The sequence below is a fragment of the Chiloscyllium plagiosum genome, unplaced genomic scaffold (genome assembly GCF_037043375.1).
Source record: "Chiloscyllium plagiosum isolate Xiang-an unplaced genomic scaffold, Cpla_swu_hap1 HiC_scaffold_39, whole genome shotgun sequence".
NCBI classification, from domain to species: domain Eukaryota; kingdom Metazoa; phylum Chordata; class Chondrichthyes; order Orectolobiformes; family Hemiscylliidae; genus Chiloscyllium; species Chiloscyllium plagiosum.
Window position 1 is genome coordinate 5,211,948 of NW_028270177.1, and position 27,001 is coordinate 5,238,948.

The 27,001-nt window shown below is 42.1% G+C and overlaps 1 protein-coding gene across 10 annotated transcripts in view; it reads left to right on the top strand.

Annotated features, from left to right (window-relative positions):
* Nucleotides 1–27,001, top strand: part of LOC122540891 (uveal autoantigen with coiled-coil domains and ankyrin repeats protein-like) — a 162,656-nt gene that overhangs the window by 34,450 nt on the left and 101,205 nt on the right. For 2 of the 10 annotated variants that reach the window (XM_043677134.2, XM_043677135.2), the window contains exon 1: nt 24,855–25,279. The exons of 5 other annotated variants lie outside the window; for them this stretch is intronic. In XM_043677134.2, the coding sequence (XP_043533069.2) occupies nt 25,244–25,279 (36 nt within the window). In that variant the 5' untranslated portion in view covers nt 24,855–25,243. Of the gene's footprint in view, nt 1–5,743; nt 5,810–8,222; nt 8,265–8,410; nt 8,438–24,854; nt 25,280–27,001 lie in introns of those variants that run through there. 3 more of the 10 variants (XM_087981282.1, XM_087981283.1, XM_087981285.1) reach the window with 3 other exon arrangements.

The window sequence follows — 27,001 nt, forward strand, 5'->3', positions numbered from 1 at the left end:
GAAATGAAAATCCCAAGATTAAAGGAAAATGAAGGTGTAAGAAATTACCTGTTCTAGAAATTTAGGATTTTTAAAAATATAAATAAGTATTGTTTCCATCAAACAGTGATCTTTGGAAATTCATGGGTTAACAGGGTAATCATCTGACTTTATTAGGGAAGAGTTCCATTGCTGTAATGATTTAGGAGGTAAGGGTCCTCCAGAGAACGTGGTGGACCTGTTTATTGATTCATGGGGTATGGATATCACTGGCTGTTTGCATTTATTGTCCATCCCTAGTTGCCCTTGAGGTGATGGTGAGCTGCCTCCTTGAATCACTGCAATCGATTTTCAATAAGTAGATCAAATGCCCTGATGAAGGGAATTCCAGAGTTTTGAGCCAGTAGCACTGAAGGAACAGCGATCTACTTCCAAGTTTGGATAGTGAGTGGTTTGGAAGGGTATGTGCAGGTGATGGTATTCTCATGTAGTTACTGCCCTTATTCCTGTCAATGGTAGAGTTTGAGGGTGTGGAAGATGCTGTCCAAGGAACCTTGGTGAATTTCTATAGTGCATCTTGTAGATAGTACACACTGCTGCGATGAAACATCTCTTTGGAGAGGGTGAATGTCTGTGGATGTTGTTAGAGCCTCCACTGTATTTTCATTATTTTTAGTTTGATCAATTTTGTGGACTTCCTTTTACCACAAGCTGCTTTCATGAAGAGAACAGATTAAACAAGTTTGTTCGTGAGGCTAGGCATGGAAGTTAATTGAAGGCTGTTTCTTGATTGTGGGGAACGCAATGGCCTAGTGATATTATTGCTGGAATGTTAATCCAGAGACCCAGGAATTTGAATTCATTAACGATCTGGAATTAAGGGTCCTAATGACCACAAAACAATTGTTGATTGTCAGGAAAAACCCATCTGGTTCACCAGTGTCCTTTTGGGAAGGAAACTGCCATCCTTACCTGGTCTGGCCTGCAAGTGACTCCAGACCATAGCAATGTGGTTGCCCCTGGGTAATTAGGGGTGGGCAGTAAATGATGGCTTAGCCAGTGATGTCCTCATCTCTCAAATGACTTTTTTTTAAAAATTGTGTTCCGATAGACACAGCGAACAGCATTAAGTTAAACAGGTAGCAGTTTTTATAATTTTTTCATTTATCCTTTAGCTATTGCTTTTGTCTGTTCTTTTGTGTGAGTGGGGGCTGAAAAACAAATGTTTTAGGTTTAAAACATAAACATTAATTAAATTATCATGTTTAATTTTTTTCTCTGCTAAATTTATTATGTATTCAATAAATAGTTAAGACTTGGGCTCAATCCTAAGTCAGGGTGAAAGTGAGGACTGCAGATGCTGGAGATGAGAAGTTAAGAGTGTGGTACTGGAAAACCATAGCAGGTCAGGCAGCATCCAAGGAGCTGGAGAGTCAACGTTTTGGGCAAGAGCGCTTCATCATCTCTTGCTCCCCGGATGCTGTCTGACCTGCTGCGCTTTTCCAGCACCACAGTCTCGACTCGAGTCTCCAACATCTGCAGTCCTCACCTTTCTCCTGGTTGATTTTGATCTCGCTGCGAAGCCTCTTCCAAAGATGCCTACCTTGAAGAAGTTCTCCTCCTCTCTCTACAAGGAATCCCTGATGAAGGGTTTTTGCCCAAAATGTCGATTCTCCTGCTCCTCAGCAGCTGCCTGACCTGCTATGCTTTTCCAGCACCACACAATCGACTCAAACTCAGTTGAATCACTAATTTTGCCTTGGTTTTCCTAACATATTTTTCATAGCTTGGTTCTGTCACATGAACATTGTTTGAGGAAGCAATTAGCTTTCAGTTGTTCTGTGATTGCATGCTACCTCTGTACATCTACTGGAAGTGACATTTGGTTCTGCAGATGTAGCATTCTTTTGTCATAGCTGGGCACTGCTTGTACCATTGAGGGTTTTGTCTTGCACCTGACTCTGAGGATCTGCTGATTGGTCTGCTTGTTGTGTTGGCTTGTCATGTGTGTCTTTATGGTGTCCATGCCTGACACAGTGGATGAGTTCTCTTGTTCTTGATATGTTGGTCATTCTGTTGCACATTGTCTGAAGGTCTTTCTGGCTTATGGCTATGGCTAAACTTGAATAGATTTCTCCAGAGGCACAACATAGGACTGTAATAGGTCTGACAAACACTCATGAACAATTCTAAAAACAGTTTTCTCTCTCGCTTGCGCTCTTGCTCTCTCTCGAGACTGATTGATTGATTGATTTCAAAGCCCCACAGCCCCAATTTCAGAGATCTGATTCTGAACATGGAATCTCTACATGTGGAAAGAGGCCATTCAGCCTCTCCAGTCTGCACAGACCCACTGAAGGCCATCCTGCCCAGACCAAGTCCATCCCTATGTTACCCATGGCTAACCCACCCATCTTGCACAACCCTGGACACTATGGGCAATTTAGCATGGCCAATCCACTCTAACCAGCACATCTTTGGACTTTGAGAGAAAACGCAGGGAGAATGTGTAAACTCCACACAGGCAATCGCCCGAGTTTGGAATTGAACCTGGGTCCCTGGTGCTCTGAGCAGCAGTGCTAACCACCGACCCACCGTGCCACCTCTATTCTCAGAGAGTTGGTGCAGACTTGATGAGCTGAATGGCCTCTCTTTCTGCACTGCAGGGATTCTATTCTAGATGAAGACCTGAGACCCGCCTGATTAGCTGAAGATCTGGTGGTTGTTTGCGGGTGTCTCAATACCTTTTTTCAGATAGTACATAATTGGTCAGTCAAATTTGGGAGATTCCAACTCTGGTACTGCAGCTTAGTGTTACATAATTCAGTAAGTTCTAGATCGAAGACTACTGACTTTGTTTGTTTGTTTGTTTGTTTGTTTATTGCTGGATACATGGACATATCCCAGAAATTTCCCACATCCACAATTATGTTTTCCTGGAACACTCATGATGACTGATTACTCAGTACTCTGCTTCCATTTATTATAACTCTCTCGCATCTGATTTTGCTTGGCACAGATGATGACACCATCCTTCTCAGCAGGGTTTTTTTTTGGTCGCAGGAGTCCAGCGACTGTGCCAAGGTTTGAGTGCACAGCCCAGGCCAAAGCAGAGAAATACAGTCAGAGTGGAGAATTCTGTTGTGCTTCAGATGAGAAGCTCAATGAGGATTCTTCATGTTTGCCCATAGCAGACCTCCTGGGTGTCCAGTCAACCTTGCTCAGGCTATACCACCAGAGGCAAAATATGCCAAGTCAGCAAATCTTGGATCCTGTTGTGTTGCTGTGCTATTGCTTGTTTTTACATCCCCCACCTTGACCTTATACCCGACCTCTTTCTCAGTTCTTAATCCTACAGTGCTCTGTGATCTACCATTTTGGCTCATTACGCTTTCTTGATTTTTAATTGCTTCCCCACTGATGGCTGTTACTACTACAGCTGGCTAGGTCTAAGCTGAGGTATCCCCCCTTTTGAGCCTCCCTGTGCCTCTTTTCTTCCTTTTTAAAGATGCTCCTTGTGACTAAAGGTTCAGTCACCTGTCTTAATATCTTTACATGGTTCTCAAATTATGTTCAGTGGCAACTAGGGATATTTAACTCATGAGGTTGCAATACAATCACAAGTTATTATTGGGCATGGTGATTTTTTTTATTGTTTTGAAACGTGCACACAGTTTTGAGGGGTTTCTGAGAGATGGGGTAAGTGTTATATAAATGCAAGTTTTAAAAATGGGCGGTAGCACATTTTGTGTCAAAAATTAAAGTTTGTGCTACAAAACGTGCAAATTGTACGTGAGTTTTTCTCAAACTGTCATTTTTTAAAATTAGAATTATAAAGTGACAGAGGTGTACAGCACGAAAACAGGTCCAACCTGTCCAAGCCAACCAGGTTTCCTAAACTGAACTAGTACCATTTGCAAATGCTTTGCCCATATCCCTCTAAACATTTCCTATTCATGTGCCTGTCCAAATGTCCTTGAAATTAATATCCCAGTTTGTAGGTTTTCTACGTTACAATATCCATGTCCCAATTGCAGGTCATAAGGAGGCTGGTCTAATTTGGTACATACCACTCGATGGGTATAATTTTGCTTTTTGCATTTTTTCTACCCTGTCGGAATTTTCAATTGGTGCCAATATTGAAACAAGACCTAGTCCTAATATGTATAGTGCGTCTGCCAGTTACTGTATTTAGAGGCAGCAGTCCAGCCAAATCACAAGGGAGAGCTGAGCAATGTCAATTGCTTAAGTGTAAACTGGGCGTTCCACAGTGAATTGCCAGTTCCTGTCTGGTCTAACAAAGTTTCTTGTGTTCTGTTAAAGGTTGTCATCAATTTTTGCAGCTGCAGTTCAATATAAAGCAAAGTTTGTTTGTCGCACTTTAAGGTTGCTGCTCACTTATCTTCGTTGGCTCGTGCCTAATTCAGAACTCCATCACTACAATTGACTGCGATCTCTGTGCTCCTCCGGTTCTAGTTTCTTGCACGTCTCTGGCTTCTATTTAGTTGAAGAAGAGTTGTACTGGACTCTAAATGTTAACTTCTATTTCACTCTTCACAGATATTGCCAGACCTGCTGAGATTCTCCAACATTTTCTATTTTTAGCTGAATTAGCAACACTGTGGGAAGTGGGTGGTGATCTGTCCTGTGAAGATTGAAGGGATGTTTTTGTAGTTTTGCAGATTAGTTTAACAGAAGGCTTGTGTTTTATAATTGTTGAGGTGAACAACACGTGGGGGAACTTCTTAAAACAAAAAGTGGTTGTTGGTTTGTGTATAGCACATCGTGGACTTATTATGCATTTTGTTTTCTGCTTGCATATTAAATTCATTAAGTAATATTTTGGCTGTGATTTTGTTTTCATGAGCATGAAACAACTGAACTCGTTTTCAGCAATCTGTTATTGTATCAGTTTTCAAAAATTTGGATATTGCCAGCATCTGGAACTGCAATTTATTTATTTTTGTAAGTGGGCGGTGGATGTTGCTGGATGGCCAGCATGTATTGCCTGTCCCTAGTTGCCCTCCAGTTATGAAGGTGTTAAGTTACGTTTGCTCTGTTGTTTCCATGTGAGTTGAAACTTTATTGCTGGAACAGCACAGCAGGTCAGGCAGCATCCAGGGAACAGGAGATTCGACGTTTCGGGCACAGGCCCTTCTGGTAACATTTTAACTTCGATGTCTTGATTCCAGCAACTGTTCAGAACGATCTCCGCTACAATGTTGTGCAGTTACAGTAAAATCTCCAGTGTATCCGGATGATTTGAAAGTGACATGTTGCAGCAATGATTCCTAACATTTTCTAGCTCCTGGCTTTTGCCTTATGGAGTCATAAAGCAGTTGCTTGGCTCCTCTACTCCTTTCCACTTGAAGCAGTGATAATAGAGTTGTACATTTAATTAACATGCACTAACATTTCATGCACCTTTTAGGATGGAATCAGGCTAGATGTGCATCAGTGCCTTCTGCATTCACTAGTTCTTGTGAATTCCAAAAAAAGCAGAATGACCCAACAAAGAGTAGGAGAGCATGGTACCAATACAAGCTTGTTATCCAAGAAACTCGCTAAATCAAAGTAGCATTGTGAGGAATACGATGCACCTGTACCCCTGTAGTGCCCACTGGCTTCTAAAGGTCTGTATTGTGCTGGAGGTCACTGCCTGCTCCCCCTCAATGGAGCCCTGAACTAGAGTTGCAGACAGTCAGGCACAATGACCCCTCCACGCCCCGCTGCCTGTTTTGATAAATTCTGTAAATTCAGTATAATCCTGGATGAGTGAATGAGATGGTCTGGTTACCAGCAAATGTCTTTGATCTTTCATAATGGAAAGGTAAGAGCAAAACAACAAAAAAGAAAAATTTTAAAGTGAAGAGACAGAAGTGTGGTTTTAATATGTCTCTGAAAAGTGAAGCAAAATTATTAATATGAAATTATAAAGTTGAGGTTAACTAGAAAAATGATTAAAGTCTCAGCAGAGAAGAGAGAGAGAGGGTGGTATTTGGAGAATGTGCTTTAATATCTGATAAAACCCTGCTAATGAGTGGGAGTGACGAGTAATGGTGTGAAATTCAATCCTGTTATCTGTTGCTTCATGCTGAGCAGATTGTTCCCAGTAAAAGGAGTTGTAATGAACTGTAAAATGGTAAGAAAGGAAGCAAGCTTAAACAGGGGACCAGAGAATGATTGTTCTTTTGCAGGAGGAATATCCTAGAATCACTTCTCAAATATTTAAGAGGAGCTGAAAGGTGGTGAACAGAAGTTTGAGGTTTGTGGAGCAAGATAGGTTAATGCTTCCTTCAAATTGAACTGGCACCCAAGATCGCACTCCCTCGTGCTCTCACTCTCCCTGTTTTGTTGTTTTCTCGTTCCTTTTCCAGTCTGCCTCTTCTCTCCATTCTTCCTTCATTAGATTAGATTACTTAGTGTGGAAACGGGCCCAACAAGTCCACACTGACCCTCCGAAGAGCAACCCACCCAGACCCATTCCCCTACATTTACCCCTTCACCTAACATTACGGGCAATTTAGCATGGTCAATTCACCTAATCTGCACATTTTCGGACTGTGGGAAGAAACCGGAGCACCTGGAGGAAACCCACGTAGACACAGGGAGAATGTGCAAACTCCACACAGGTAAAAACAATGACTGCAGATGCTGGAAACCAGATTCTGGATTAGTGGTGCTGGAAGAGCACAGCAGTTCAGGCAACATCCGAGGAGCAGTAAAATCGACGTTTCGGGCAAAAGCCCCTCATCAGGAATAAAGGCAGAGAGCCTGAAGGGCAGGGCATCAATGTGGACTTCAATAGTTTTCTCATTTCCCCTTGCCCCACCTCACCCTAGTTCCAAACTTCCAGCTCAGCACTGTCCCCTTGACTTGTCCTACCTGCCTATCTTCTTTTCCACCTATCCACTCCACCCTCCTCCCTGACTTATCACCTTCATCCCCTCCCCCACTCACCTACTGTACTCTATGCTACTTTCTCCCCACCCCACCCCTCCTGTAGCTTATCTCTCCACGCTTCAGGCTCTCTGCCTTTATTCCTGATGAAGGGCTTTTGCCCGAAACGTCAGTTTTGCTGCTCCTTGGATGCTGCCTGAACTGCTGTACTCTTCCAGCACCACTAATCCAACCTCCACAGACAGTTGCCTGAGGCGGGAATTGAACCCGGTCTCTGGCGCTGTGAGGCAGCAGTGCTATATTGCATTCTCTTCCATTCCATTTTTGTCTCCCCTCCTGTCCGTATAGCTTCTTTCACATGCATGTGCTCTCTCTCTCGGTCTCTCTCTCTCGGTCTCTCTCTCTCGGTCTCTCTCTCTCGGTCTCTCTCTCTCGGTCTCTCTCTCTCGGTCTCTCTCTCTCGGTCTCTCTCTCTCGGTCTCTCTCTCTCGGTCTCTCTCTCTCGGTCTCTCTCTCTCGGTCTCTCTCTCTCGGTCTCTCTCTCTCGGTCTCTCTCTCTCTCTCGGTCTCTCTCTCTCTCTCTCGGTCTCTCTCTCTCTCTCGGTCTCTCTCTCTCTCTCGGTCTCTCTCTCTCTCTCTCTCTCTCGGTCTCTCTCTCTCTCTCGGTCTCTCTCTCTCTCTCTCTCGGTCTCTCTCTCTCTCTCTCTCGGTCTCTCTCTCTCTCTCTCTCGGTCTCTCTCTCTCTCTCTCGGTCTCTCTCTCGGTCTCTCTCTGTCTCTCTCTGTCTCTCTCTGTCTCTCTCTGTCTCTCTCTCTGTCTCTCTCTGTCTCTCTCTGTCTCTCTCTGTCTCTCTCTGTCTCTCTCTGTCTCTCTCTGTCTGTCTCTGTCTGTCTCTGTCTGTCTCTGTCTGTCTCTGTCTCTCTCTGTCTGTCTCTGTCTGTCTCTGTCTGTCTCTGTCTCTCTCTGTCTCTCTCTGTCTCTCTCTGTCTCTCTCTGTCTCTCTGTCTGTCTGTCTGTCTATCTCTCTGTCTGTCTATCTCTCTGTCTGTCTATCTCTCTGTCTGTCTATCTCTCTGTCTGTCTATCTCTCTCTGTCTGTCTATCTCTCTCTGTCTGTCTATCTCTCTCTCTGTCTATCACTCTCTCTGTCTATCTCTCTGATATGCTGTCTGTTCTCTACTTGCCCCTCCCCAACCCCCACCTTTTGTTCTCTTCACTCTCGTGTAACCTGCCTGCTTCCTCCTGTCACAGTTGCTCATGCCCCTTCTTACCTCGCTGAAGCGACTGAAATCTGCAGAATTGGCACCAACTGGGACATGAAATTGTGACATTCCTGGTTTGTGTGGCTTATTTCCACAATGTGCAGCGGACCTGTATTATTATCGGTGAATTCCCAGTTAAATGTGGGGTGGGCTGTTTAAATATTGGTTTGATGACATTTGAAGTGTCATAACATACAAGAAGTGCTAGAAAATGGAACTGGATGGGTAAATACTGTGAATGCTGAAAATCTGAAATTAAAAACAAAGTGCTGGAGAAGGTCAGCATGCCTGGCAATGTGAGTAGAAAGAGAAACAGAGTTAACATTTCGAGTCTGGTATGAGTTTTTTTTTCCATTAACACTTTGTTTCTCTCTTCACCAGGGTTGCTGAGTTTCTCCAACACTTTCTATAGAACATATTGATGCTTGATCACAGTTTCTAATACAATGGTCTTTTTCTGCTCTGTGAATCCTTCGGTATTTATTCCCAAAAAAACCCCACTCCTCCCACCCAAACTATTGTTTTGTGTAAATCTCTCAGAAATTGGGCAGCTTGCTGACTTTGGATGTCCATTGCTTTGCTTTTGACCTTGGAGAGTTGAAGAAATTTCTTGTTACTTTTTCTTTTTGGATAGCCCTTGTATTGTTTCTGGTAAGGGTTGACTTTTTTCCCCCAGAGGGGACAGATTTTCACAGAGATACCTGGAAAAATGTAGTCAGACATAATTAGTCATAAGACAAATATCCAGCATATTTTAAGAGTGTCACCAAGTGATTACCATTCCCTCAGGCCTGGGTGTTGAAGTTAAATCTGATACAGAAGTGATAATTTCAGCAGGGATGGATAAGCACTTTTTTAAAAATGGTTTTGTGCCAGAATAAATTTGTGTGGCTGTCATAAGCAAAGTTTGACACAGTAGACTCTAAAGATCTTTATCCTTGAAATGCAAAGAGGGTAGTGTGAGGGAGGGTGAGGTGAAGGAATATAAAGACATGTTGGTGAACCTGTGGAAGTCTTCACTGCAGCTGGCTGTTGAGGTTGGACCGATGGGTGCATTCAGGGCTGAGAGAGATCGGAGTTTTAATCAGCTGGGGAATTGAGAATTATGGAACAAAGGCCTGAAAGTAAATTGAGGATGACCAGATCAGCTATGATCTTATTGAATTGCTGAGCAGATTTGATGTACCGAATAACTAACTTCTCTTGCATGTTATGTTCTTATGAAGACTGATGAGAGGAGGCTTAGGAGAAACACAAACAGCACGTGGCAGATGGACTGTCTGTTTCACTGCTGTTCCTCCTGGATGATGATTCTAGTTCATGTTGGTTCCACGGTTGTTGAATTTGTATCAACCAAATTTATATCTGTAGAGAATGTCCCACTGAATAACACTATGAAACCTTGAACATCCACTCAAATAAGGTGCAAGGGTGCTTACCTTAGCTTAGCATTCCATCTAAAAGAGAAAAGCTAACTTTGGACAACTATCTTGGAATACAACAGCACCTTGATCAGATGGGCCAGTGGGTTAAGGTGTGGCAGATGGAGTGTTGCATTTTTGGTAAGGCAAACCAGGGCAGAACTTGTAAAGTTAATGGTAGGTCCTAGGGAATGTTGCTGAACAAAGAGACTTAGGGGTGTGGTGCATAATTCCTTGAAAATGAAATCTCAGATAGACTCGGTGGTGAAGAAGGCATTTGGCATGCTGGCCTTCATTGGTCAGAACATTGAGTACGGGAGTTGGGCCATCATTTTGCAGCTTTACAGGATGTTGATGAGGCCAGTTTTAGAATACCTTCCTATAGCGGGGAGAGCAAAAGTTTAGTGAAAGTTGTTAAATTTGAAAGGGGTCAGAAAAGAATTACAAGGCTGTTACCAGGGTTGGAAGGTTTGAGCAATAGGGAGAGGCTGAACAGGCTGAAGCTGTTTTCCCTGGAGCGTTGAAGGCTGAGGGGTGACCTTATCGTTTATAAAATCATGAGGGGCTTGGAGAGGGTATATAGCCAAGGTCTTTTCTCCAAGGTGGGGAGCTCAAAACCAAAGGGCATAGTTTTAAAGTGAGGGGGAGAGATTTAAAAAGAACCTGAGATGTAATGTTTTCATGCAGAGGGTGATGCATGTGTGGAATGAGCTGCCAGAGAAAGTGGTGGAGGTGGATACAGTTATAACATTTTTTTAAAAGGCACCTGGATGGGTATATGAATAGGATGGGTTCAGAGGGATATGGGCCAAATGTTGGTAAATGGGGCGAGGTCAGATTGGGATGTCTGGTTAGTGCAGATGAGTGGATTGAAGCTGCATTTTTAAAATTAATTCACATGATGAGGGTATCACTGGCTAGGCTAGCATTTCCTATATATCTGGAGTCACATGTAGGCCAGACCAGGTATGGACAGCAGCTTCCTTCCCTAATGGAAGGGGAGCGTGAGTGAACCAATGGATTTGTGGTCAATATTATTGGACTCTTAATTTCAGATTTTTAAAAAATTTAATTCAAATTCCACCATCTGCAGAGGTGGGATTTGAACCTAGGTCCCCAGAACATTATCTGGGTCTCTGAATTAACAGTCCAATGATAATACTGCTAGGTCGTCACTTCCCCATGACTCTGACTATAATTGTGTGCTGAAAGCTTGACCTTTAATTATGACAGTTCCATCAGTACTCTAGATTAACTTTAATAGCTCCCTCTGTTTTTCGCTTCTTTTTGGATTTTTGAAAAGTTGTTTTGTTAAAGTAGCTATTCCTCTAGTGTCTTTCGGAAATCTTTTACTGTCCAAGTTTAATGGGTTCTTGGGTATAAAATAGCTCTCTATGACATTTGCAAGCTATTCAGGGTGTGAGCCAAGTCTTAAATTGCACTTCTGAGTTTAGACCAAGGCCCAAATGATTGAACGAGTCTCCACTTCCTTGCCACTTGCCACATATCCAGTAACTGTTCTAGCTTGTAAACTGTCGTTTTAAAATAGGAGTCAGAGATTGATGCAAATAGACATTTAATACTAAAGAGCAGTCAAAGCATTTGATTCAGTCAGTGTCCAATAAATTTATATTCACTTTTCGATGCAAGTCGACGCAGGTGTTGCAGACTTTGGAGCTGTTTGTGTTAAATTGCAGATGTGAAATATCTCACTATAGAGTCTCTCGTCTGTGTGACTGAAGCAGTTTGCTTTCTCCTCCCACTCTGGGTATTAAGTGGCACAGGGAGATGAGATGAGATGGTTGAAATGTATTTTCCAACTGAGATTTTCATTAACACCACTGGAGCTGTCAGTTAGCAAGTGGTTGAGAACTGTTGGTTTGGAGCGATAGCGCAGTCCAGAATGCCATGGATAGTTTTTGGTGGAACAGCAATTGAAAAAGAGATTTCTTGTTAATGCCTTTTATAGCAGTTAGATGGCCTCATGATGTTTACTTAATGTGTTCAGCAGAACTTGGCTTTTAAAACAAACAATCTAGGCACAGATCTGTAAAAATACTCCGGATCTAGATCAGTAAGAGTATTTTGACTGAGCACTGCTACAATTCTTAAGTGGATCAGTTGCACCTCAAACAAACATCACATCAGTAAATATTTCTGTCCAGTGAATGGGACAGAAGATTTGATCATTTGATCCTGGTCATATTGAAACCACTTTTGTTAAAGAAAACGTGAAAGGAAACGGTACAAATGCCAGACGTCGAAAATGAGAGGAAAGGCTGGAATTGCACAATCAATAAGAGTATGAGTACTAAGCTGTAAGAACAGAAATGGACATTCATCCCTAAAAGCTCATTGTCATTCAGTTGCACTGATGTCAATATGTGCTGTACCTTTGTTCTGCTTTCTTTCCTTTGCTTTATAAAACTGCCCTCCAAATGCATTCTCCAATGGTGACCTCATCACCACCAATGGCTATGCTTGCAGCTGCCTGGATCTTAAACCCCATGTTTCCCTGCTGTCTTCCTCCCATCCCCACTCCCAGTCCTTAAACACTCTCCCTGTGACTTGTACCTCCTTAAGTGACTTGGTGCCAAATTTTGATTGATAACAGCACGTGAGAATTAGCAACTTGAGTTATTTTATAATGTTAGAGGTGCCATATAGATGCAGGTTGTTCAGGAAGGAAAGGCAGTTTTAATAACTCTGGAAGCAGTCTTCATCACACTTGGCATTCATTCTGATGCATGATTCCATCCAGTGTCATGTTCCTTTTTATAAAGGTTGCCAGCACTGCCTGCCAACTTTTGCTAAATTAAGTTTCTTTTTCTCTAGCTTGTTTTGCAGTTAAACTTAAATGGGATTCATATACTCTGCATGCATCAATTTTTCCAGTTTATTAACTGATTTTTGTTACAGTAAAAAGCTTGGAGAGCAATTAAGACTTGGCTTACCTTATTTAATAACTAAATTAATACTTAAGTGTTGCTTGTGTTTTAAAGGCTGTAACCAAAGGCAATACTAAGCATTATTTGGTATTGTCAGCTGCATGGTTTGACTTTTAGCTTAACAGTTTTGGGTTTAAAAAATCTTGCATTGATGTCATAGAGTCATAGAGATGTCGAGTATGGAAACAGACCCTTCAGTCCAACTTGTCCATGCCAACCAGATATCCTAACCTAATCTAGTCCCACCTGCCAGCACTCAGCCCATATCCTTCCAAACCCTTCCTATTTATATATCCATCCAGATGCCTTTTAAATGCTGCGATTATACCAGCCTCCACCACATCCTCTGGCAGCTCATTCCATACACGTACCACCCTCTGTGTGAAAAGGTTGTTCCTTGGGTCCCTTTTATATCTTACCCCTCTCTGTCTGAACCTATGCCCTCTAGTTCTGGACTACCTCACCCCAGGGAAAAGACTTTGGCTATTCACCTTATCCATGCCCTCATGATTTTAGAAACCTTTATAAGGTCACCCCTCAGCCTTCGACGCTCCAGGGAAAACAGTCCCAGCCTAATCAGCCTCTCCCTATAGCTCAAATCCTCCAACCCTGGTACCATCTTTGTAAATCTTATCTGAACCCTTTCAAGTTTCACAACATCCTTCCAATAGGAAGAATACCAAAATTGACACTATATTCCAAAAGTGGCCTAACCAATGTCGTTGCTGCAGCATGATCTCCCAACCCCTGTACTCAGTGCTCTGACTAATAAAGGAAAGCATACCAAATGCCTCCTTCACTATCCTGTTTATCTGCGACTCTACTTTCAAGGCAGCCAGATGCTTTAGAGCAATGAGGAGCCTTTGAAACCATGTTGCAGAGAAATCTGACAGGTATTTTATGCACAGCAAGATTCCACAAATAGCTATGAGATAAAATAGTTGGTAAGTGTATTTTAGCCACTTGGTTGAAAGATAAATGCTGACCAACAGTGAGAACTTCCCTGCTTTTGCTTGGAGAGATCTTTTTAAATTTGCTCATGGATCGGGGCACTGCTGCTGAGGGCTGCAATTATTGACCACCTCTACAAAAAAAATCAAAGCACTGCAGATGCTGTAAATCAATTCCAAAACAGAAATAGCAAGAGAAACTCAGCAGGTCTGGCAGCGTCTGTGGCGAGAGCAGAGTGAACATTCCTTTTGAAGAAGGGTCACTGGACCTGAAGCGTAAACTCTGCTTTCTCTCCACAGATGCTGCCAGATTTGCTGAGTTTCTCCAGCAATTTGTTTTTGTCTCCTATTGGCCACCTCTAGTTATCCAAAGAGCAGTAAAAAGTCAGCTATTTTTGCTGTGGACCTGGAGTCACATGTAGGCCAGACAGGGTAAGGCTGGCAGATTTCCTTTCCTAAAAGGCATTGGTGAACCAGATTGCTGCTGATTTGTCATAAAAGCATTGTGCTAGTTTTTTTGTTATGATTTTATTAAATTTAAATTCCGCTATGTGTTATGTGAGATTTGAACCATTGTCCCTAAAACATGAATCTGTGGCTCTAATTGCTAGTCCAGCGATGATATCAATATGGCACCATTTCCTCTTCGGTGCTATGGGATATTTTGGATATTTTCTAATCAACCTGTTCAGAGATGCTATTACACACTTCTGGAACAGGTGGGACTTGAAGTTGGCCCAGAGATTGGGGCACTACCACAGTACCATAACAGCCCTTCAAAGGATATTTTACACATGCCTGAGGGATCTGATGGGACCTTGATTTAGTTCTCCTCCAAAGAATTGCACTTCTGACACTGTCGTACTCTGAAGTGTTGTCCTCAATCCAGTGTTGTCTGGGGCTTTAACCCATGAGTTTCTGACTGTGGAGAAAGTGCTACCATGCGTTCTTTTATAAGAGTTAAAGTTGAAGGACAGTTAATTTACCTTTGTTTGGTGCAGTCAGACAGGAGGTGGTGTGCAGCTGTGAAATATTCACTATTAAATTTCAACTAAACACCCATGGAGGTGAACGCTGAAACTCTGCTCATGTTAAGGACCTAATCATATTTGAAGTGAATACTGTCAGCTGTGCTTGCACACTGCTGTAAGCAGACAGGCGTTTGAGCTGAGCTTTGAAGCTGGATGAGTTACATGTGCATATGTTTTAAAGGTGTGGTAAAATCTAGTTTGATTTTTCTTTTGAACCTTCCATGTCACAAGTTTTATTTTTCACAAGTCAAAACTGCTCACAATATTCCAAATGTGGTCTGACCAGAGCCTTTTACTGTGTCAGCACTATATCTCTGCTGTTGTATTCTAATCCTCTTGAGATGAATGCTAACATCGCACTGCCTTTCTAACTGCCAACTGATCCTGCATGTTAACTTTAAGAGAATCCTGAAGTAGGACTCCCAAGTCCCTCCGTGTTTCAGATTTCCAAAACTTTTCCCTGGTTAGAAAATAGCCTGTGTTCATTTCACCAAAGTGCATAACCTTATACTTTCCCACATTGTATTCCATTTACCACTTGTTTGCCCTCTCTCTTGGCCTCCCCAAGTCCTCCTGCAGCCTCCCTACTACCTCAACACCCCTATACCTATCTACCTGTCAGCTACAAATGTAGCAACTATACTTTGTTGCTTTGTCCAGATTATTAATGTATAATGTGAATAGTTGTGGTCCAATGCGGACCTCTGTGGGATTCCACTAATCACTGGCTGTCATACTGAAACAGACTCCTTTTTTCCCATTCTCTGCCTTCTGCCAATCCTCTATCCATGCCAGTACGTTGACCCGAACACCATGGGCTTTTATCTTATTTAGCAGCAGGCTCCTATTGAACGAGTTGCAAAGTGTGGTGTTGGAAAAGCACAGCAGGTCAGGCAGCATCTGAGGAGCAGGAGAGGTGATGCTTCGGGCATAGCTTCTGATGAAGGGCTTATGCCCTAAACATCGATTTCCCCTGCTCCTCGGATGCTGTCTGACTTGCTGTGCTTTCCAGCGCCGCACTTTTCGACTAACTCTCTAACATCTGCAGTCCTCACTTTCTTTCTTCCTAGTGAAAAGACTTCTGGAAATCCAAATCGATCACATTCACTGGCTGTCCTTTGTCTAACTTGCTCATTACCTTCTCAAAGAATTTTAACAGGCTTGTAAGGCATGATCTCCATGTGACAAAGCTGTGCTTACTGACCCAAGTTTTCCTATTTACTTCCAAGTACTCCACAATCTTATCCTTAATAATGGATTCTCAAATCTTACCAATGACCAAGGTCAGGATAACCAGCCTGTGGTTTCCTGTTTTCTGCTTCTCTTCCTCCGTGAGCAGGGGTATTACATTAGCTATTTTCCAGTCTTTTGGTGATTTTCCTGACTCCAATGATTTCTGAAAGCTCACTACTGATGACTGTACAACCTGCAGGACTCTGAGGTGTAGTCCATCTGGTCCAGATGGTTTACCTAACTTTAGACCTTTTCAGCTTCCCCTCCTTCGTGATCACCACTACACTGACCTCTGCCCACTGTGAGTACTGATACAAAGAACTTGAGTTCTTCCATCATTTCTTTGTTCCCCATTACTACTCCTCCAGCCTCATTTTCCAGTGCTAGTACAGTTAAGAAGTAGTTATTGGGACATATTCTGTGAAACATGTCAGAGTATGAAGGTGAAATTGTGTGGATATTGAGGATGTAAGAGAGCTTACTGCTTACAAACAACAACAAGGAAGAATGAGAGCAGCAGTCTGCAACTTTGAATTACTAGGTAAGTCAGGACAGCTGTGAAGTTTCAAGGCCCTAATGCTCTAAAATTGGAAGGTGATGAGAGGGAGAATTGAAATTTTTTCATTCCTTAATGGCAAAACTCAGATCATGCCCATGGACATGTCATTAGATTAGATTAGATTACAGTGTGGAAACAGGCCCTTCGGCCCAACAAGTCCACACCGACCCGCCGAAGCGAAACCCACCCATACCCCTACATTTACCCCTTACCTAACACTACGGGCAATTTAGTATGGCCAATTCACCTAACCTGCACATCTTTGGACTGTGGGAGGAAACCGGAGCACCCGGAGGAAACCCACGCAGACACGGGGAGAACGTGCAAACTCCACACAGTCAGTCGCCTGAGTCGAGAATTGAACCCGGGTCTCTGGCGCTGCGAGGCAGCAGTGCTAACCACTGTGCCACCGTGCCCTACAGTTCCCTGTTTTCAGCCACCCTCCCTTTTTGAATAGCGGGGGTCAAATTTGCGACTTCCTAGTCAGCTGGAGCATTTCATGGATCGAGAGAATTTTATAAAATCAACACCAATACAACCACTACTTCACTAGCAACCTGTTTTAAGAGCCAAGGGTGAAGTCTGTCTGAACCTGATGGCAGGGTCTAGCATTTGCTGCACATTGAGTGATATGCTTGATCATTTCGGAGGACAGTTAAGCGATAAGTCTGGAATCATGTGTGGCCCAGACCGTGTAGGGAAGTCCTAAATGACGTTAAAAATCCCACACCAGGTTACAGTCCAACAGGTTTGTTTAGAACTGCTTCCAAACAAACCTGTTGGACTATAACCTGGTGTTGTGGGATTTTTTAACTTTGGGTTGTACAATCAAACTTCGGAATTTCCAAATCAGTCCTAAATGACATTTGTGAACCAGATGGGATTTCATGACCTATGATAGTTTAAATGGTCACATTCCGGAGACCAACTTAATATTGAGTTTTCTTCTTAATTGAATTTCAAAATCCACCAGCTATGTTGCTGTTTAACAATAAGGGGTCACCCATTTTAAAACACGAGAATGTTTTTCAATGATGGTAAATCTCTGGATCTTTGCTTCCAGTGCCATTTTGAGGAATTGAATTTGAATATTTAAGTCAGTAGTCGGCAGCTTCTTAGCAAACAAAGAAAATTGGAGCAGCAGTAGGCCATTAAATGCATTTGAGCCCTTTGTCATTCAGTGTGATCATGATTGATCCTTGAGCCCAATACCCTAATCCCCACCCCCACTCCCACCCCCATTTCTTTAGGCCCCAAGAGCTGTATCTACTTCCTTGTTGAAAACACACAATGTTTTGGCCTTGACCGCTTTCTGTGGTAGCAAATTCCACAGGCTCCCCACACACTCTGGGTGAAGATATGCCTCCTCATCTCAGCCCTAAAAGGTTTACCCCTTATCCCTAAACTATGACCCCTGGTTCTGGAGCCCTCCCCCAGCAATCGGGAGCATCCTTTTGTATCTAAACTGTCTAGTTCTGTTAGAAAATTTAGAAGTTTCTATGAGGTCCCCATTCATCCTTCTAATCTCCAGATGAATACAATCCTAACCGACTCAATCTCTCCTCCTACGTCAGTCTGGCCATCCCAAGAATCAGTCTGAAAAACCTTCACTGCATTCCCATCATAGCAAGACTGTCCTTCCTCAGATTAGGAGACCAAAATTACACTTACTCTCTCACACAGACACACACATACAGTGAGGCCTCATTAATGACCTGTATAATTGCAGCGAGACATCCTTGTTCATGTACTCGAATTTCCAAAGAAAGGAGTGAAAAGTTATGAGGGAATATGGAGTTGAGGTTGCAATCAGTTCGGCTGTGATCATTGTGAATAGTGGACCCAGCCAAGAGGTGGAAAGGCTGATCCTGCTCCTAACTTGTACATTTGAAAGAGACACTTGTGTTTCTATCGTGCCTTTCATAACCACAGCAGCCACAAGGTGCTTTACAGTCAGTGAAATACTTTAGGAGAGTAGTCACTGTTGTGACGTGTGACCATAGTGTGAAGTCTGACACTCAAATACAGTTGGTTCAGTTGGGATCAGACTAATGCATTCAAGTGCAAGAATTCTTTTGAGGTGAAATTAATGTTTTCAGCAACTTTGCAGATAGTATTTATAAGTGAAAAAGTATTGCCTGACATTGATGTAGAGGAATCTTTGTACTCAAGTGTTTTCCTCCAGTTATTTAAGCCTGTGTCTATAGAGTTTTTCCTATTAGTTGAACGTACTTTAATGTTGAGGAAAATTCTGTTATGTCTTATGAGCAGAAATTTGCCAGTTTGGATCAATTATTAGGACTTAATAGTCGGATATAGGTTTCTTACAAGCTTGCATTATAATTTTATGACTACTTATCGAGGAAGACAATATGAAATGGTTATGTTTGATTATAGTTTTCAGGATGAAGGACTGAATATAATGACATAGTGGAAGGTATATTAGTTTTAAGCATAATATGATATAAGTAGTGAAATATAAATTAATGAAGATTAAGCATAGTAAGTGTTATGGGACTGGGGAAAGAGTATTAGTAATGAAATTTAGTTTAATATACCACATTGTGCACAATGTGAACTGTTATCGTTAATACAGGCACCGCAACTGAGAGGGGTGGGAAGTATTCACTTTCTAGTTGTTGTCATTAAGTTCAGTCATTGAAGTAACGTTTATGGCTTTGTGGGAGGGCTGTAGAATATTGTCTTCAGTTACACGCAAGATTACCTAACCATACAGTTTGGCTCCCTCTTTAATCCACAGCCACCTATCGTTGTTGTCCAGGCTGGTTTTTACATCCTTGTTGGGACTTGCTTGATATTACTATAAATTCCACAGGATTCCAATAATCTAATTATAACATGTATTTTTGCTGCAATGGTGTATCCCTTTCAAAAAGTAACTATAGAAAAAGGTGATGTATGAGCTATTTCTAAGATGGCATAGTAGTCAGTTGAATGCAGTTTATTTATATTGATGTATAAGCCTGTGACCTAATCCCAAAAGCAGGTTGAAGGGGTTCAATCAGTTTGTAAAATGAATATCTCGTGTTATCTGGTGTGTTTGCAAGCAAGTTGATTTGAAAGTGTTTCCTACCAAATGGAGTTTTGCTCTTTGGAATTAAAGTTCTTGTTTCCCATGTCCATGCCAAGAGTATATAGAACTGAGATTGTTGCCATATGATTAAAATTATTGAACACTTTGTTGTACCTTTTATGACTTCGGAAATGATGGGGAAAAGGAATTCTGTAGTTATCAGAAGGTGTTTTTTTTTTAAGTAAAATTCACTTGTGGAATGTGGGCCAGCATTTATTGCTCATCCCTAACTGCCCCTTGAGATGGTGGTGAACTGCTGCCTTGAATTGCTGCAGACCATGGAGTGGAGGTGGACCCCAAAATGCCATTAGAGAGGGAAGTCCTGAATTTTGACCCAGCAACACTAAAGGAATGGCAATACAGTCTCATGTTAGGATGTTGAATGGTTTGAAAGGGAACTTGTAGGTGGTGGTGTCTATATATCCTGCCTTGTCCTTTTTGAGATGGTGCTGTCTCTGGAGTTTCTGCAATGCCCTGTAGAATGTACACACTGCTGCTACGGTGTGTCACTGGTGGAAGGTGAGAATGCTTGAAATTGTGGTGCCAATTGAGCAAGTGGCTTTGTCTTTGCTGATGTCAAGCTTCTTGTGTGTTGTTGGAGCAGTACTCATCCAGGTGAATGAATAGACTTTGGGGAGTAAGGAGTTGAGTTTACCACTGCAAAGTTCCTAGCTTCTAATCTGTTCTAGTAGCCATTATTTTTTTTAATGGCTATTCCAGTTCGGTGGTATCCTCCAGGGTGTTAGTGGGACATTCAGTGATGGTAATGCCATTGAATTTCAAGGGTGATGGCTACGTCCTCTTGCTTTTGGAGATGGTTATTGCCTGGCTGTTGGAATAGTGTGAATGTTACTTGTCATTTGTCAGCCCAAAGCCTGGTATTGTCCAGATCTTGTTGCATTTGAATTTAGGCTGTTTCTGTATCTGAGTATTTGTGAATGTTACTGAATATTGTGCAGTCATCAATGAACCTCCCCACTTCTGATCTTATGATGGAGGGAAGGCCATTGATAAAACAGCTGAAGATGGTTGGCACTAGGACACTAACCATTACTGGTGAAGGGCTCTTGCCCGAAACATCGATTCTCCTGCTCCGCGGATGCTGCCTGACCTGCTGTGCTTTTCCAGCACCACACTCTCAACTCTGATCTCCAGCATCTGCAGTTCTCACTTTCTCCCACTAACCCGAGGAACTCCATAACATCCTGGAGCTGAGATGACTGACCAACAACCACAACTATCTTGTGTTAGGTATGGTTTTAGTCAGTGGAGATTTTTCCTTGATTCCCATTGACTCCAGTTTTGCTAGGGCTCCTAGATGCCACGCTCGTCAAATGCAACATTGATGTCAAGGGCAGTCACTCTTCCCTTGCCTTCGAATCAACTCTTTTTTTGTCCATGTTTGAATCAAGGCTGTAATGAGCTCAGGAGTTGAGTGGACCTGGTGAGATACAAAATTAGGTGATATTGAGCTGCTTGATGGTACTATTGATGTCACCTTCCATCATATTACTGATGATCGAGAGTATTCTGATGGGTTGGCTTTGTCCTGCTTTTTGAGTCATACCTGGGTAATTCTGTATATTGTCAGATAAATACTAATGTTGTTGCATAGCTCTTTATAATCCAGATGTCATGAGTTGCAAGAGCTATTTTCTAACAGGTTTGATACAAAAACAAGTTGTTGGAGAAACCCAGCAGGTCTAGTGGCATCTTTTGGGAAGAAAGTAGAGTAAATGTTTTAAATCTGGTGATCAGTTTGATGGGCTTGAGTCTGGGGCAACTTTAAAGATGGGCTTACATTTATACAGTATATTTCATAACCTCTTGGTTTACAAGTACTTTGCACACAATGAAGTACTTCTGAAACATGGTCACTTGTAATTCAGGAAACAGCAGTTAAAACTGTACACAGCAAGTGACTGGATATTATGATGTTGGGATAGATATTGGCCACAGCAATTCTTCGTAAAATTCTTGCAATGAATGCTTGGTGTCCACCTGAGGTAGTAAACAGTGACTCAGCTTGACATCTCAAGCAGAAGAGGACATTTTTGACAATTATGGCTTGCTGCTGAGTTTATAAAATGTAAAAAAAAATCCTCTCTGTTAGTTTTCCTCACTGGTAAGTGGAATTTGTGATTTTTGGTTTTGATTCTCCCCAGCCATCTCTTTATGGGGAAACCACCCTGCTGTGTTCTTTGTGATTGAGGAGAAACTTGGCGCTATAATATTCTGCAGCATTCTGTATTGCGGTCCTCAAGTACAGACCCCTGCTCAGGCATGCATGCTTTTGAAGATCAGATTGATTTGTGACTTTCATAGTGTGGTTTGAACAGATATCTACTAGATAAGAGTTTGCCCTGACAGGGAAACTGTGCCTGTATGGTTCCTATTGTTGCAGCCCAGTGGGGTAGTGCGTCATAAATCCAACTCCTCTCTTCCTAGAATCATACAAATTCTAAAGAATATCTGACTTTGAGACTAAACTTGATAGCAAGCATAGAGCAGGTTTTTAATACTACATCTGAATAATATAAGTAGTTAGAGTGTAGCTGCAGGTAAACTGATATAAACCATTGGCATTTGGGCAACTAACTGAAACTCTAGTCCCCTTCTAAACTCCCTCTTATACTTGCACACACCTAGGGATATATGCAGACGTGCACACAGAGACATGTGCACACCCGTATATAGGGAAAATAGATGATTAGTGGAGGTAGAAAGAAACCTGCAATTCATGGTTTATGTTTCTGGTTCAATGTTGAAGATTCTACTTCAGCTAGCCAGGTCTGTGGTGTTCAATTGTCTTTCTCTTGCAGCTTGCATTGGGCTGTACGAAGTACAGTGCAACAGATTCACTTGAATTGCATCTCTGATTTATCAATTCAAAAGTTGCATTTGCTGCAGGGAAGGTAACTGGTATTCTTTAAACAGAATGTTTAACTGCAGAGATCAGGCAGCTTCAGCTGGAGAGAACAACAATTTATGTCAGGTTCCAACCTGCTGTTGGCTGAGAACCAGTCAACTTGTTCCTGGCTGCTGCATGTCAGCACATTGTTTTGGCTATGGGGGTTCTGCAGAGTTCACAATCAGTATCCAAGTCCTTGATGTGAAATTATGCAGCCATCCTGGTAAATCCCTGTTTTTAGGGACAATTGGTTGTCCTTGCAGTCTACAGTTTTAAAAGGCAAAAATAAAAAAGACACAAAGACAAAGCGCTGGAAAATCTCAACAGGTCTGGCAGCATCTGAGGAGAGAGAGAAAGCAGAGTTAATGTTTCGAGTCCAGTGACTCTTCAGAATTCTCTATATTTCAGAAAATAAAAGGACACTTTTAACACTATCAAGCAACCAAAGACACCTATCGTGAAATGTACTATAGTTATTATAATAGAATTGACAAGAATAAAATTTCATTGGACCTTTGTGAATTTTGGGAAACTGTTACAATGTCTTACTATTTTTATTTTCATTTCTGTATTGTTATTTATAAGATTTTACAGCAATTTTTTTTGCAAATGAGCCAGCTATAAATATTGACTTCCAAATACCTGGGTTTATAACTCTGAAAGAAACCCCAGTTGCTTGAAGGAGAAGAGATCCTTGTCGACAGTAGCCTAATGAATGAAACCTGGGCCTTTAGTCAGCAAGTGGAAAGTTCAAGTCCCATTACAGAGACTTTAGTACAAATCCAGGCTGTCAGTCTGACTGTAGTACCGTGAGATGTCTATGCTTCTCTGACCCTGTTTTGTGTGTTCCAAATAACAATTATTCCATCATTAATGTTTGCTTGTACTTTCTATCTACTTCAGCCTTAGCTCTGAAATTCCTTCTATGAACTTCTCTGGCTCTTTACCTCACTTTCCTCCTTCTAAGATGCTCCTCTTTGACCAAGTTTTGGTGATCCAGCCCCAGATTTCCTTATGTACCTCAGTGTCATACTTTCCTTTTATGGAAGTATGACACAGTTATTTTAGTATGTCAAAGGCTCTATGTAAATGTAAGCTGTTGTTTCACAATCAAGAGGAGCAGGAGTAGACTATTGAACTCCACTAGACCTATCCATATGCAAAACCATAATGGATAATCTGCTGCCTCACTTCCCTGTTGCTGCCTGCCCCTCTCGACACCTTTCATCTCCTGAGTGCAAAAATTTGTCTCGACTTAAATATATTCAGACAGCATCTGCAACTTCCAATTGAAATCTGCAAATTTGAAAGATTCGTAACCCTCTGAGTTAATTCTTTTCTTCATCCTAAATGATTGACTCCCTAACCTGAGATTCTGTACCCACTGTTTTTGCATTCCCTTCCAATGAGAAGCAGTCTCTTGATGTTGCAGCTAGAAGTTGCTGCACAACATGTTGTTTTATCCCCCAAAAAATGAGTCTGTTCAGCTGTCTCAATCTTCTTCATCTCTAAACGTCTTCCCCTCTCTTCTTAAAACCAACCTTGTTTGACCAAACCTTAGTCACCTGCTTTAATGTCTTTCCATACGACAAATACTGTTTGTAAAAGCGCCTTGGGAGCTGCCTTTGTTTATTGCATGTTATATATAAATGCTTATTATTCATATGAATTCTTGGGCCCATGCGACAACTTGGCTAAGAGAGATTATCCTCGAGTCTGGAAGCCCCCCCCTTAAATTTAACGTTCAGTTTCCCACTTGTAGGATTTTCAGCAATGCAGTCTGTCGCCTCTGTTGCAGAGATTGGTGACAGCTCATCTCTGAAATGGTGTATTCTAGTATCCTGTGTTTTTAATAGTTTTGAATTCCAAATGAAAATATCAGTGCAGTAGCTGGAAATATATTTCAAGCGTATGGTTTAAAATACATATCCTGGCCAGTAGCACGAGATGTTTCTCCTTGTGTGACTGACTGAATGTAACATGGCGATGTTATTGCCTTGTTCTGCTGACCGCTGTGGGCTGTGCGGAGTCAGGTACTTGGCTGGGAATTGTTGAGACGGGCAGGGTGTGTGAGAATCTATGTAGCTGCAGTCAAAAATCTTTAACCTGCCTGTAAAAATGATGATGCAATCACTATGCTGTGCAGTGGAAGCAGGCACCCTGTTAGTAACAGTGTCGTCCTGATTGATCGGTCATTCAGTGCTATTCAAAGGTCAGCCAAAGGCTTTCTGGATCTTACATCTCTGTTGGAGCTAACTATTTGTAGAATCTTCAAAACATGCCTTAATGGTACCACAATTCTTCTCTGGGCCTCTTTGGCTTTAATGATAGCTTGATACTCCATTACTCACAGGCTATGCATGCACTGAATTATTATTAGCCATACCTTGCAGACGTCTCTCCAAGGGTTGTGAGGTCAAAAATGAAGGAGTTGGCTGCCTGATGGCCTGTTTACTGTGATCGGGGTGTGATATTTTGGAGTTGAGTTAAAAGCTTTACTTGACGCTTGGCACAACTCACTGCAGTGTGTAGTGCCCAGGAGAGAGAGCTCAAAGACCTTGCGTTGCAGTCACTTATGTTGAGAAGAACGAGAACTGAAAAACACTAAGAATTTGACAGAGTTGCTGGAGGAAGGGGAGGAGCCACTCAATCTCTGGGCGACTGAGTCAGAGTTTGGAACAACAACAGCAAAAGACAAGAGATCCTCCCAAGGAGTAATGCAGTCACAAGAAGAGGCAGAAGATGAAGAGAATTTAGTAAAATGCTCGAACGGGATTATGAACTGATGTCATGCAGTTCTTCTGAAGTTGTAGGACACTGCAGAGCCTGTAGACGCAGCTACTTGTGCTTGTTGGCCTCAATCTCCACCGTGCAAATTGTAGAGTTGAAGATTTATAGCAAGCTGCACTTTACAACTGTAAATCTCCCCAAGCATCGGCAGCAGCCTTTATCGGCATGAAGCGTTGGTTTTCCTGTGCCTCTGGGCCATTTGTAGGTATCTCGTACTGAAGGTAGTGAATGTTTTGGCTCTAATCAGAGTTTAAATCCGTATTTGGAAGTTGGCATGTGAATGTGACGTATAGATCACCTCTTGTTGATTTGGGGTGTGATTTATTCAGCTGCACTTTATTGTGTTGTACTAATGATGTCTGAGTTACAAGACAGCCGAGGAAACAGTGTTTTAAAAGACAAATGGTTAGAATGCGAGATGGCTGCAAAATTTCATTATCTTTATTGATCCAAACATAGTTCACACGCCTTCAGTAATACGACGCATGGAAGTGAATGAATGGACTGTAATCCATTTGAGTTCAGGTGCTGTCATAAAGCTGCATAACCAAACACCAAACACCAAATAACTGCTAATCACTCCTCAATCCAAAATTTTCTTTTCATGTAATTTATCTTTGTTAGCTGTACTTTTCTGGACTTTTTTTAATCTTGTGCTGGTGACGTTCAGCTTTGTTTATAGCTTGTGTCCTTGACATCTGATACCTTCAGCCTGGTCGATATGAATTGCAACAGTGTCGAACATATTAACCCCCGTAGTTTTCACAACAGCTTGGGTATTTTATAATTGGCAGAGCAATTATTGAAATATTTTGGTGCCTTTTGTGGCATTGCATAGGAATTTTAATTTTGATATTTTCACAGATAAATTTCAAGCACTTTACAATTACTTCCAACAGAAATATTTGCACAGCAAAACCTTATTGATGCAGATTCTTTCTTGTTTCTCTCTCCTCATCTCACCCCAAGAGAAATTTCATTGTCTCTAGAAATATAGAAATGTTCAAATTGTGGCACAGTGCAGTATTTTGAAACTTACCACCTTCTCTAAATACCTCTGGCCTTCTACCCCTCAACCCCTCACATTTCTATTTTTAAGACACTGTTTAAAGCCTTCCTCTGAGATTTATAGATACTTGACCCGATATCTCCTCGGGCAGCTCAGTGTCTGTTTTATGGTTTAAATTAAAAATCTCATGACACTAGGTTATAGTCCAATAGGTTTACTTGGAAGTACAAGCTTCCAAAGCACTGCTCCTTCGTCAGGTGGCTAGTGGAGCAGGATAAAAACAAGGACGGCAGATGCTGGATATCAGATTCTAGATCAGAGAGGTGCTGGAAAAGCACAGCAGTTCAGGCAGCATCCGAGGAGCAGGAAAATTGACGTTTCGGGCAAAAGCCCTTCATCAGAAATAGAGGCAGAGTGGGTTTATCTCTCCACCCTGCAGGCATTCTGCCTCTATTTCTGATGAAGGGCTTTTGCCCGAAACGTCAATTTTCCTGCTCCTCGGATGCTGCCTGAACTGCTGTGCTTTTCCAGCACCACTCTGATCTAGTGGAGCAGGATCATAGGACACAGATCCTACTCCACTGGCTAGCTAAGGAAGAAGCAATGTGCCGAAAGCTTGTACTTCCAAATAAATCTGTTGGACTATCACCCGGTGTCATGAGATTTTTAACTTTGTCTGCCTCAGCCCAATACTGGCACCTCCATATCATTATTTGTGGTTTGATGGTGTTACTTGATGTTTTGCTGTCAGTTGGGTGGATGGTTGATTTGTAATGCAGTGTGATGTCAACAACGTGGGTTAAAGTCCCACACTGGCTAGCTTACCATGAAGAACACTCCTTCTCAACAGTTCCCCTCGCCTGAGATGTGACTCTCGGGTTAAAACGTCACCAGTCGTGTCTCTCTGATGAGAG